The sequence below is a fragment of the Mangifera indica genome, chromosome 10 (assembly GCF_011075055.1).
Source record: "Mangifera indica cultivar Alphonso chromosome 10, CATAS_Mindica_2.1, whole genome shotgun sequence".
In the NCBI taxonomy this organism is placed as follows: Eukaryota; Viridiplantae; Streptophyta; class Magnoliopsida; order Sapindales; family Anacardiaceae; genus Mangifera; species Mangifera indica.
Window position 1 is genome coordinate 169,793 of NC_058146.1, and position 13,314 is coordinate 183,106.

General features: G+C 33.5%; 2 protein-coding genes across 7 annotated transcripts; one reads left to right on the plus strand and one right to left on the minus strand.

Annotated features, from left to right (window-relative positions):
• Positions 1-133: 133 nt before the first annotated feature.
• On the minus strand, positions 134-3,750 carry LOC123227104 (putative uncharacterized protein DDB_G0280391). The gene is made up of 5 exons (XM_044651766.1): positions 3,430-3,750; positions 2,672-2,841; positions 2,066-2,129; positions 1,152-1,227; positions 134-364 (listed from the first exon to the last, which is right to left on the minus strand). Exons 1-5 carry the CDS (start codon positions 3,629-3,631, stop codon positions 250-252), a joined length of 627 nt encoding a protein of 208 aa, XP_044507701.1. The 5' UTR covers positions 3,632-3,750; the 3' UTR covers positions 134-249.
• Positions 3,751-5,067: 1,317 nt separating this feature from the next.
• On the plus strand, positions 5,068-11,601 carry LOC123227103 (serine/arginine-rich splicing factor SC35-like). Of its 6 annotated transcripts, XR_006504441.1 has the most exons (12): positions 5,080-5,449; positions 5,559-5,637; positions 5,849-5,928; positions 6,020-6,086; positions 6,742-6,813; positions 7,532-7,738; positions 7,851-8,034; positions 8,126-8,247; positions 8,585-8,768; positions 8,865-9,087; positions 9,178-9,317; positions 9,418-11,601. XR_006504441.1 is itself a non-coding variant. In XM_044651764.1 (8 exons), exons 1-7 carry the CDS (start codon positions 5,374-5,376, stop codon positions 8,002-8,004), a joined length of 735 nt encoding a protein of 244 aa, XP_044507699.1. In that variant the 5' UTR covers positions 5,080-5,373; the 3' UTR covers positions 8,005-8,034; positions 8,126-8,392. The 6 variants fall into 6 exon arrangements, 2 of the variants coding, with proteins under 2 accessions (XP_044507700.1, XP_044507699.1); XR_006504440.1 differs by having other exon boundaries at positions 8,126-8,253; positions 8,625-8,768; positions 9,178-11,601; XR_006504439.1 differs by having other exon boundaries at positions 9,178-11,601.
• The last annotated feature ends 1,713 nt before the right edge of the window (positions 11,602-13,314 follow it).

Below are 13,314 nucleotides of genomic sequence, written 5' to 3' on the forward strand. Positions count from 1 at the left end.
TTTGAATTCAAACTTAGGCTAGATTAAACAATCAGACTAAGCTCATATTTTTTTATGACTGAAATTCATCTCTTGCTGCCATCCAGTGTTTAATGTGAAAGGAATTGCTACGAAAGATTGTGTACAAAGTAAAGAAAGGAAAAGGAAATACAGAATTCATTGAAAAGAAGAATAAAGGCAACCATGCATGTTCTTTATCAACATAAGAAACTACAGTTTATGGCATTCTAATTGTGATAAACAAAGTTTTTACTTCCTTCTGTAAGGATACAGAATATCTTCCAATGTCTCTTTAATGTAGTTGCCCACCTTATTCACGTTTTTGGCTACACCTGATGCAACCACTCCTGCGTTCCTTTTAAACCTGCACATATAGTTTATCGTGAAACCTAGTTTCAAGGTTTTTTCTATAACACTCCGACACAAATTTTGTATCAATAAAACATAAGATAAATGCTAAGTATGTATAAATAATCCACACTATTATGGAATGAAAAGACACGGACTGTGAACAAGCTGAATCGCTCATAAGCAACTTACAACTTAGCACGAGTTCTTGAGTCACTTGGTCCAAAATCAAGCTTGATATTGACTGGCTCAATGAGTTTGCAAACTCATGACTCAACTCAAGCAAAATATCAATAAGACCTTAAAAGTTTAAAATCTTGCATCTACACTTTTAAAATCTTATTTTTAAACTCTAAATATAAAAAAAATAATTGATAAATATATAAGTTATATGATTTAAATGTGATTCTGAAAATTAAAAGGTTATAAAGTAATTATTTGAGTTGAGCAGTCAACCAATTTTTTTTGAACTCATGCTCAAGTTGAGATTTTGTTGACTTAACAAGCTCAAGCTCTATATATATGCTCTCAAACTGAGCTTGAGCCAACACTACTCAACTCAGCTCAGCTCAACTCGTTTGCACCACCCCTGATCAAGACGCGTATTAGATTATAAAATTTAAAAGTAAAACCGTAATAGATTATGTATCCAAATCAGACAATATTTTTGAAGTAGGCCAAGTTATTAGACCAGCATGCAACACTTTTGACAGCTAAATTTAGACCCAAGTTGAATTATTAGAGACTAAATTGATAATTGAACTATGACTTACTTCATCCAGTTGGGTTTTTTCAATTTTTACCTGTTAAAGTACTCATTATCTGGAAAGAGAGCTGGCTTGTAGCTTCGGGGCTGAGGTTGAGCATGAGGACGAGTCTCTTCATGAAAGCGAAAAACCAAGAATCATTGTTGTTAGACAAAGAAACAAGAGATCAAATTTTAAAAGGGAAATTTTGATAAAGCATTTGAATCATCGGCAACACAATTTTACATCGGCATAGATGCACCTAAAACACTACACAGTTGAATAGCCATGGGGAATTCAGCAAAAAATATAAAACATGTAAAAAAAAACAAAAAAACACACACACACGCACTGCCCCTAGTACATTCCAACAAAAGAATAGTACTTGAAAATATGACTTTTCTACATTTAAAAGTACAATAAAATCATGTGCAATAATCATGAGTAGAAATTTGTGTATCAATAATGACAAGTTATTATACGCGATCAAGTGATTTTAAATTAGTAATAAAGTACCACTTAATCACATAATGACATATTATCGTTAACACACAAATTAGTACTACTTTTATAAGAAATTCATATGTGATCTCTTAATATATTTATTGACACTAGACAGCATGTGAAGGAATGACATTATAATACTGTTATGGAGACATCACAATAAATTGCTTCCTGCAACAAGTTCTCTTTTTCTTTTTACTCTTCAAATTGCAAAAATCAATTACATTTTGAAGAACCATCAAGATAAACAAATTTTCAAATTTTCCTCATTTTATCTCTGAGGGTGGAATAAGGCCCAAGGCACCCAAATGTTAAGCAATCTTACAGAATCAGGTTTTAGAAAGCAAATTCTATCACCCAAAATTTTTCAAAGACAGTGCATTGTTAGCAAATTAATTTGAAAAAAAAAAAACTCTAAGAAGATAGTCTTTGCTCAATTTTGAAAGAGAAAGAAAGACTCTCAATACCTTCATTTTTACGAACATGAGCAGGAAGATGATCAGCAGTTGAAAGGCTTTTGTCCAACAATATCTGAAACAAATGAAACAAAAAATAAATTTTAGTTTACTTCTTAAGAAGATTCTATTGAAGTTGCAAGAATATCTGCAAAACCTACGTGCATTAAAGGTGCATTTTTTGACATAACTTACCTAACCTAATTCACATATTAAAGCTCGCAAACTTCTATGGTCAAATCAAATGAGATATAACCTATTTTAAACTTCACAAATTTATGAAGTTCAATGAATGGATTCATTTCTAGAGCAACAAATACCATATTGTACAAATCTATGAACTACTTTGCTTACACAAGATTAGAAAAAAAGAAAGAAATAAGAAACGAAACCTATACTTGCAAATTACAGGCTGGCCACGCTCCCCTCCTCCCTTCTCATAAATATTTCAAAATTATAAGAGAAGTTGATACCCAAGTAACCCAACTCTCAAGGCTTCTACTAATATTGACATATTCTTAAAATTGAATGAGAGAAAATAAGTCAGTAGATCCTCAAATTTCACAACAAGATGTTATACATAAGGAAGCATTCAGAAAAGAGATCATATTACATCACCTCAAGCCCAACACAGAATGGCAATTCAGCTTCTTTATTCATTTTTTCAGTTGACAAATCTTTATTGTCCAAGTAAACCGAGTAACCAACACATCCATACTTGAAATCCTTAAGGGTACGACCCTCTTTTGAAGCTTCCAACTCAGTTTCTCCCACAATGTACCTGGGGACTAGTCATACACCTTAAAATAAGGGCATATTCTTCACAGTTTCAATATATTAAAACCCTTAATCAGAATGAAACAGGCAATAAACTTTAAATCATAATTTCGTAAAGATTAGAAAGCGAGAAGATACTGCTATGCGCATGCACAAACACAAATATATGTATACAAACAAAAAAATTGAAAGAACCCAAGCAGTTATACAGCACTAGTATAGAACGGAGATTAAGTCTAAACAAAGGTAGCAATTTAATACACCAAAAAAAAAAAAAAAAAAATGGCAACAATTACAAATACGTGAAGCACCGACACAACAAACCGAGCTACAGTTGGTCCCCAATAACGTACATTAACGAATCAGTCAGGAATTCAAGGGAATCGACAAAGAGCCCAAATTGCATAGCCGTCCATCACCGCATTCAAAAGCACTTACAATTTTATGATTATTGTATCATTTTCAATTCCACAATTAAGCTAAAATCAGACACTGAGAGAAACATAAAACCCACACAACAAAAAATAACCATGTTGATATTTATCAAGCTAGAAATCAAAAGAACAAAAGAAAGAAAAGAAAGCAGATGAGAAACATACCTTGATTGAGATTTCTGGGAATGCCAACACAAATGGGCGTTTGAGAATTGGATTTGAGAGAAGAAGAATAGTATAAACAACCCTTGCACGACTTTCCTTTGCTGTGTTTAATGTTGTTGTTGTTGTTATTATTATTATTATTATTATTTGGGTTTTTTTGATTTTCAAGTGAATTTCTTTGTCTTTGTTTTTCTTCCTCCATTAAATTGATGTGTTTCAATCTATGTGAGCAGCTACAACACGGACAAAGAACCCTTCTCTTCTCTTCTCTTCTCTTCTCTGCTCGCGTTTTGCCGGCTACTCCAAAGGAGAAAATTGATGTTATTACTATTATACAAAATTCTAACCGGCCCAATAAGTTTTAAAATAGCATACAAACCCCTAGAGGCTTGGATAAATTAAATGTCCTCCCTTCTTACCAAATTCATGAGCCGTCCCGTCCCATGATACATTCATTTATATTTGGGTCAGGTGTGCGTCTGTGTCTGTATTGTATTCTATTTTAATTAAAAAAAATTTACAAACAATTATTGAGACTCCCACCCAATATAACAATTTAGAGACAATGCTTCCTACCACCAAACCAAACCACAAATTTTTATAAATATTTATATATTTTAAATATAAATATCAACATTATTGATTGATGTCTAAAAGGCCAACGTACTATCATGTTGTCCGAAAACCAATGGAAATAATACTAGTTAGTTATATATCCTGAGCTGAGCCTTGAAAATTCATAGACAGTCACAGTCACAGTCACAGTCACAGTCTGTCTCAACGGCAAGCCTCCATGTCTTTGGTCTGAAGATTAACATTTTCATTTAATTTGAATTTGATTGTGTGACTTACTCTTTTACTTCCCAAAAGTGGACTAGTTATAACTTCTCAAGGCGGCTCTCAATTAACAGCTGCTCAAATGCCAGGTGATTTTCTTGGCCAACATCCTTGTAGTGTAGCCCATACCTATTATTCACAGAGGTTGTTATATTGAACTTTTAAAAAGGCACTATCATCAGACCAAAAGAGGCAAACCAGAGAGAAAATGAACCGTTCACTCTGTGGCACAACAGGAACTGGAACATACTTTTTTATACATACATATATTATCATGGAGTGAATTGCTGCTGTAAGCGTAGTGGTCAGAAGAAAATGGCAGCTATTCCCTTCACCAACTCATTATAAAGCAAGCCAATAAATACCTGGAGCTCTACACCCACCACCCAGCTGCCCAAGATTGCTGCCCAGTTCCCGCACCAAATCCATCGACAGATTTTTGCTTGACTTCAGTTTCATACTTCAGATCAAATTTTATAATATTAGGCTTTTTCGTTAAGCTTCAGATCGATCCAACCCATTTGATGTCTTTATTCATTGGTGTTTGTTTATGCTAATTTACATTTGAGTTATACTCAATGACTTGACACCATATGTTTGAGTCATATGTGGATAATACAAACCTAACATTGTCCAGTTGCAATTCAATTCAATTCAGATTTAAATTAATTTAATATAATCATTAAAATGAGTTTTTAATTATTATATTAAAAAGAAAGAAATACACGTTTCGCTAGAAATAATAAAAAGAAATACACGTTAGAGAATAAGAGAAAGAAATTTGCCATAAATAAAAAGAAGTTCCTTTCCTTTCTAGTGATTTTCTGAAATAAAATTAATACAAACAAATCAAACTCTCCACTCCAGCTTAAGTTTAAATCAAATCAAGCTAATTATTCAGTTCCTTCCGATCACCAACGTCTCTCTATACTAAATTATAGAAATGGTAGTGATAGAAATAGAATGACCAAGGAGCCATTCCATCATCAACGTCTATAAATAAATCGTAGAATTTTTAAGAATTATTCCAATTTCATTTCCTCCAGCACATAAACAAACCCTAACCCCAACCCCAACCCCAATCTCCTCGTCAATCGAAGAAGAAAGATGTCTCACTTCGGCAGGTCAGGCCCTCCGGACATCACCGACACCTATTCTCTCCTCGTCCTGAACATCACCTTCCGTAATTTCTCTCTCGCTAGTTCGCTCTTAACTCTACACTTAATTTGTTTTTTACATAAATTAATTACTTGATCTGTTTTTTTCCTTTTTTAATGTTGATTTTTTATCAGGTACTACCGCTGACGATTTGTTTCCACTTTTTGATAAGTACGGCAAGGTCGTTGATATCTTCATCCCAAGGGATCGACGGTAACGTATTTTTATTTAACCCGTGTCTTTTTAAATTTACGTTTTCTGAAGTCTGATGTGGGTTCAATTTACTTTGATTATCTTGATGGCCTGTGGTTATTATTTGATGGCCAGTTTAATTTTATGGCTGTTTAATTATTATCGACATGTTTAATACTTTTTGCTCTTAACTGGACTGACTGATATAATATTGTTATTTGGTATTGTGTAGGACGGGTGATTCACGGGGTTTTGCATTTGTGAGATACAAATACGCAGATGAGGCCCAGAAAGCAGTGGACAGGCTTGATGGTAACCATGTATTTCTTGTTAAATGTGTTTGTGTATTGTATGTTAATGATTCGTTTGACAGTTGAATTGATTCATGCTCTTATATTTTTAGGACGGGTTGTCGATGGCCGAGAGATAACTGTTCAATTTGCAAAATATGGCCCAAATGCAGAGAGGATGTAAGTGCTGATATTTGATTAATAAATATAATTGTTTTCATTTGTTACATTAGATAATTGTTTGTTAGATTGCATTCATTCATGTGTTTATATAATATGTATATGAAGATGATGTAAATTTTACAAGCCATTTGTTTGATATTTGTGATTAGGACCATTTTCAGTCTCTTCCATTTTATTGATGCAAATTGGCATGTCTTATTTTTTAATCTGTTTCATTGTATTTTCTGAAACACCCTGGATTTTGCATGCCCAATTAGTAACTCAGTCCTATGTTGATATGAAATTTCAATGAAAGTAAATACTTGGTTTGTTTAACCCCTGCTTATATCAAACTATTAATAATTACTAATTGGTTTCTTTGATAAGAAAGTAACTCCTTTGATTCTTGAAGAAATTCTTGACTACAAATGAAATTCTTCCTTAGTTCGGCTTTTAAATCTATGGGCGTTGCACTATGTCTGTGCTTATAAAGTAAAGAATATCTACTCGTATATAGAGTTTAAACTTATTGGTGTTGCAGCTTAAATTTTGTGAGGGTTTTACCAATCACTTAGCTTGGAATGAGATTATGTAACCATATTGTTCTACCTGCCTGTTATAATTTTTTTTGAAATTCTAGCCACTTATAAATTCATGTATTTTGATATTTCAGTCATAAAGGAAGGATTAGTGAATCATTTCCAAAAACACGATACAGGTCAAGAAGTTTCAGTCCCAGAAGGAGGTAAGTCAGCATTTTTTTTTTAAATTTTATATCTTCATTAATTTAATGTGAGTCTCAGTTCCATATTTTTCATAGCTTTTATATGAAATTGTAGTGGACTGTCCAGAATGTGTGATGGTGTTCTTGTTCTTGGAAGCATTTGGTAGTTTCTCAGATCTCATTTGAAAAGCAATTTTTTTTAATGGAGAGAAACAATGTAGTGATACCTTTAATGCCTGAAAATGCTTTTTCAATCATGATACTCCAAGACAGGGAGGAAACAGTATTGAGAAATCAGTTAAGGTTACCTCTTCTGTCAGATCAATTGACATCTCCTTAGAATTTCTTTTTTTTGCAAGGATAGGAAGTTGATAAGTTCACATTTATATAAATGAGGATGTCCAGTAGGGAAATGCTTGAAATCCGGCAAACTGGCCCCACAAAAATAATAAAAAATACATTGAGTGTGAAACCTGAAAAGCTAACCATTTGAATTTGGTTGGGATAGAATTTGAGATAATAAATATGTTTATTAAATCCTTCTTTATGTATTATTTTCTGGGTACTTGTTAAAAGATGATTAGTGTTACCAAGTTTTAAGCTTTTACATTTCAGGTTTGTATGACAGTAGAGTGGATACTATCAGATTGGGGCTTTCCTTGTAGGTGTTCTCTGTGTGTGAGAGTGTATATATCTTGATTTTTTTAATCCAATATCAATGAATGCTCAACTTCTTCAGGTATCGGGATGATTATAGAGATAGGGACTATAGGAGGAGAAGTCGCAGTACAAGCCTGGATGGGTATGATCATGACAGGTATCGTGGGAGGGACAGAGATTATCGTCACAGAAGCAGAAGCCGGAGTGCCAGTCCTGACAACTTTAGAGGCCGAGGCAGAGGCCGATATGATGATGATCGCCGAAGTGCTAGTCGATCAGTTGACAGGTTCTTGCACTATGAAGATCAACGTGTATCATTATATTAACGTAATTGTCTTTATATAAGTACTTAAACTTTTAATTAAAATATATACTTTATGCTTTCTGTTGTTTCACAGGGCATCCCCTCGCCATCGTAGCCCTAGTCCTCACAGGAGTGTTTCTCCTCGCAAGATTTCTCCTAGGGGTGAGAGCCCAGGTAGACGCAGTTTGGATGAACGATCTCCATCTCCTCGGTTTGTGCCACCACGAGGTCGTCGTGTTGATTCTTGAAGTCCATCCCCAAGAAATTCGGATGCTGATGTGAGTTTATCACACCTGATGTTTTCCTTTATGCTGCATTTTGAAGTTTATTTCTAAACTGGCTACTGAATTTTTATTTTGTATTTTGTAGGACTGATTTTGGTGGCCTATGTGGGACTTCATGGAGACAACTTGAGTGATTGACATGATTGAGGATGCCAATATTCAGCATTTAGTCATCATGCAATTTCTGATCTGAATATCTGTTTGATGGTATTGGTAGGATTGGTTTCCTTAGTGTTCAGCAGTGTTTCTGTGGAACCTCTTCCTTCTTAGTTGTGGTTGTTTGGTTTTTATGGACATAAAGTGTGGTGGCTGTTAATTTTGTATCAATCAAATATTTTGTATTTTAGGTTTATTTTTGTGAGTTCATTTTCCAACTTTTTTTTTTATTCTAATTTAGATTTTAATTTCTGTTCAGTATGCTCTTTTTGACCCCAAGTCTCAGCTAGGGCCTTTATGTGTGCTTCTATTTTGTTTGTTCTAGTTTTTTTTTTTTTTAGGAGCTCTGATTCATTTTAATTCCTAAACCATTTATTGGGTTTTATAGTTTTGTTCGGGAAGAGTGACTGGGGGGCTTTGATGGACAGAATGTTGGTATGGCTATTGTAGCAGTTGATGCTGATTGTAAATCGTAGATGGATGATCGATGATTGTGATGCTGGTTATGTCAATTTGCTGATTGCACGAACAAAATATGATAAACTTATTTTCTTTGAATGATCTGATAATGGGTAAGATCCACAGTCAAGTCTTGTCTTTTAAACCATTGCATGATTCAGGTTTCTAACTTTTGACCTGATTGTTGCTGGTCTTTGCTTGTTTGAAAGTATTGGCCATGAAAGACATAGTAGTTGCTGTGATGATAAATAAAGGCGCATACAAGTTGAACCTGTTTTAACCTGTGGCTGATGCTGCATATGAGGCGGACTCTGTGATGCTGTTTGTAAATCCTAGATGGATGATCGTTGATTGTGATGCTGGTTATGTCAATATGCTGATTGCATGAACAAAATAGGATAAACTTATTTTCTTTGAATGATCTGGTAATTGGTAAGATCCACAGTCAATGTTGGTTTTAAACCTGATTCAGGTTTCCGACTTTTTTGACCTGATTATCCTCTGGTCTTTGCTGATTTGAAGTATGTCCCTGAAAGACCTTGTTGCTGTGATGAAAATAAAGGGTGCACACAAGTGAACATGCCTTACTCTGTGCTGATGCTGCATATGAGACTGATCTGTAGTATGCTGGTCTGAATTTGCAGCCACAATATGTGGACAGGGTAAAATGTTCTATTTGAATTATTTATTTGGGGAATTTCTATGAAATTTAAGGACGTTTAACCCTAGCCATTGAATTTTATAACTTGATGCTTAATGTAGTGAGTTGTAGCTCATTGGTTCGTGACTGTAGCTGTGAAGTGGTAGCTGATTCTTGTTCTGTCTGTGATATACATGAGGATGTGGGTAACTGAGTTCTAACAAATAACCACATTTAGCGGGCTGTTGCTGTTCATCTTACTGGAGTCAGGGTCTTAATTGATACTAGCAATTGGTCACCTGGCTTGCTAGTTTGCAATTCAAACGATCTTTCGGTTACTTGCATTCTACCATTTGAATTATATGGTGATGCATTGCTTTTTCTTTTCCATCAATCCATCTCTTCCTATTTAATTTCAACATTGAAATTGATTCTTTGATCTTGAGTCAGCTGTCATTTGTTTTGAATAGTTTGTTCATCTTAAAAATCTAGGTTGTTGATCATTATGGTGCTTGGCCATTACCTTAAAAAGTTGCATTTCTTGTTCTCTTATATGCCAAAGTTGTGGTGCCATGTTGCATTGAACATCTTAGATCTGGCATTCTAAGTTTGGTAACCTGTGTTCATATTGCTGGGAAGAATAATATCTTCCAAAATTGCATTTGATGAAGAATTTTCACCTATATGCAGTTTTGCTATTGGAATTTATATATATATATCAAGGCTGTGCTCATGGAATCTTTGCTTTTACTTTAGTGTCCTCTTGTCCAGTGTTCAGCGATTAGCCCATTGTATTTTATTTGATTTCACAGGCATGGCAATTTAAAATTTTTAACTTGTAATAGGACCCAAAGTCTGGTAGAATTTTTGTCATGTATGCATGGTTATCTTTTTGGTCCCAGTCTCCTTAAAAATTACAATGGTTTTTTTTCATTTTATACCATGTTTTTTTCCCTTTTCAGAAATGAGATTGAATGTAGATGACAATTTTGTGGCAATGGATTCTGATATTTAATCTCCAGCTCTTTGCCTAATACATTTTGATTATCCATATGGTGTGGTTCTTTGCCTAATATATTTTGAGGATCTCCAGCTCTTTTGTCTTTTCAGAAATGAGATTGAATGTAGGTGACAATTTTGTGGTAATGGATTCTGATATTTAATCTCCAGCTCTTTGCCTAATATATTTTGACGATCTGTATGGAGTGGTTCTTTGCCTAATATATTTTGAGGATCTCCAGCTCTTTTTCCTTTTCAGAAATGAGATTGAATGTAGATGACAATTTTGTGGTAATGGGTTCTGATATTTAATCTCCAGTTCTTTGCCTAATATATTTTGACGATCTATATGTTGTGGTTCTTTGCAACAAATGTCATTTCATAAACTCGTAGGTGTCCTAAATCTTGAAACTGTTCGAGGACTATGGTCTCAAGCCATATGTTGCATTGTCTTCGGATTCTCGGACTTCCCAGTTTTGGATAAATTAGACCTGGTCTACCGTCAATTTCTGTAACACTTTTGGGAAATTCCTTGTGGCAATTTCTCATTTGTTGCTTGTGTGATTTTATAGATGTAGGCGTTATATGTTGAAATTTGGCATGTTGGCAGTATTTATTTTGTTACAAGTACTTTCTGTAGATAAAATTTTGTCTTTCAGTCATCCTTCACAATGAGAGACAACAAACTTCTAGCCAGTTTGGGCGCAGTTCAAATTTGTAATGGCGAGATTGAACTTGAAAAGTGAACAATGATGTTGGAGAAGATGAGTTGCTATTGTAGAAGAAGAGTTTTGGTGAAGTATTGTTTGGGAGCTGTTGAACTCAAGTTTGGTTGTTGAGTTGGAGAACTAGTTCAAATTTGGCTTGTTTGAGCAAAATATGGACTTGAACTCAGAGTCACTTCTGTGAACTTCACAACCCTAAACTTTAGTAATTGAATTGCTTGCAATGCAGTCTCGATGGGGTCTTGACGATGGGGCACTGCATGTGGAACTACAACATCTGCATGGTGATGGAGTTGGCAATTGATCCGGCGGCAACATTGGCGTTGATGCATGCAAAGAAAGTAGGTTCCTCCTTTGGGCGGGCTTCAACACCAGCATTGGCTGGCTTTCGTATTCAAAACATTGTCTTCAAGCCAGAGGAGACAGTGTGCCATGTCTTGTTACTGCAGATCTAGTTTGATTCGAGCATGTCGAGTTGATAATTTTTTAGTTTGAGTTCAAGGAACGGTGAGCTTGAGTTTCGTTTGACAACTTGCATTTAAATCTTGATATTTAAAAAATATATATATTTAAATTTTATAATTGGTATATTTATTTACATTTTTTTAATTCAAATAGGAAATGATATTTTTAAGTTGTGACTACAAGATTTAAAATTTTATAAGGTTTATTAATATTTTACTTGAGTCGAGTCTAAGTTAAATTCAAATTTAAACTTGATTCAACATTAATTGATCGGAGTCATAAGCATCTCACATGTTACTCAACTTATTAAAACCGTAGTTTCTAATAATTAGACAAATAAACAAATGACTATTATATATGAAACGTTAGAGATGCATTTGAATCGAGTCTGCTACTGAGGTCAAACAATATATGTTATTTGCAAATTTAAGCTTGACCTTGAAAATTTAGGAGCTTGTCTAAAGTAGAAATTACTTGTGTTACTCGGTTATATACTTCAAGGCAAGTTTGTCTGGTGCAACACAGAAACGACAATATTTTGTAAAGAAAAAAATGATAGCCAGTAAAGAGACGATGTTTGTTGGTGAAATTGGTGTGAAACTTTGTTGTTTCACTTTAACAAGCTGTGTCTTAAACTTGACAAAGCTCGAGCAGTTTATTAAGTTTTGAGCTCAAGTTCGACCAACCTTCATCAAGGCTCATTAAGTTCAAGCTCATCTCCTTTTTAAGCGATTCAAATTTGATTTGAATATAAACCTATGTAATAATATTTTTAGATCTCAGTCAAATTTTGACCAATCAAATAGTTGATATGTTGGGTGATTGATTAAACCGAAATGAATATGTTAATGAGATATAATTAAAATTTTATAACATATTTTAGTTATAATGATATCAACATGACAATGAAATTAGTCTACTCTAATAATTGAATCATACTCTGATATGATTCATTTGATTTAATCTAAAATTAATTTAGTTTAATAAATTTTAATTCTAATCCAAACTAAATTTATACCAATGGAAAGCTAGTTAATGAAATAGCTAAGAAGGCAACAACATCGAGCGGTTATGCAGTAATGGAAATATCATTAAAAGGAACATCTCATGACTATTTTTTCACACGGCAAGCAAGCTTTTAAATCTGCTCTAGAGGAAGATGTTCCTCCTGCCCACCCCCCCAAACCCAATCACATTACTGAAAAGAAAACTATCATACAATGCATACTTACGTGTTAATAACATTTTATGTACAAATGGTTGGGTAATAGTACGTATAAATAAACTGACGTACGGAACAACTCATCTTCCCCCTATGGTTAAATTTTTATTATTTCTTTATTAGTATAGTAGTATAAATATTCTTTTGATTTTATTACTAATATTTTCACGCCCAAGGTTTAATTTGAAAACACTTTTCTGTCCTTAAAAGATATAAATAACATTTTTTGTTCAAATATAAATTTTATTATTAATCAAATTATGTACACTTATAATAAATATCAATAATAAAGCGTTATTAAATGATTAAATGTTTTTAAATTAATAATAAAATAATGTTCAATTATATATTAATACATCATCATTGACATTTAAATTAAAATGAATAAATATCACTCTCAAGCTAGACTTGAATTCATAAAATTTAGTTTGAATTTGAGTTTGTTCTAACTAACAATGAAATAATCAAAAGAGTTAAAAGAATAATAGAAAAAATTGTTAAAGACAATGATGAAAAAGAATTACCATATAAGAGGTTGGTGAAAAAGAAAAATTGTTAGAGAATTAGAATTTGTTGAAGAGTTTTCAGCAATCTGCTAGATTCGAACC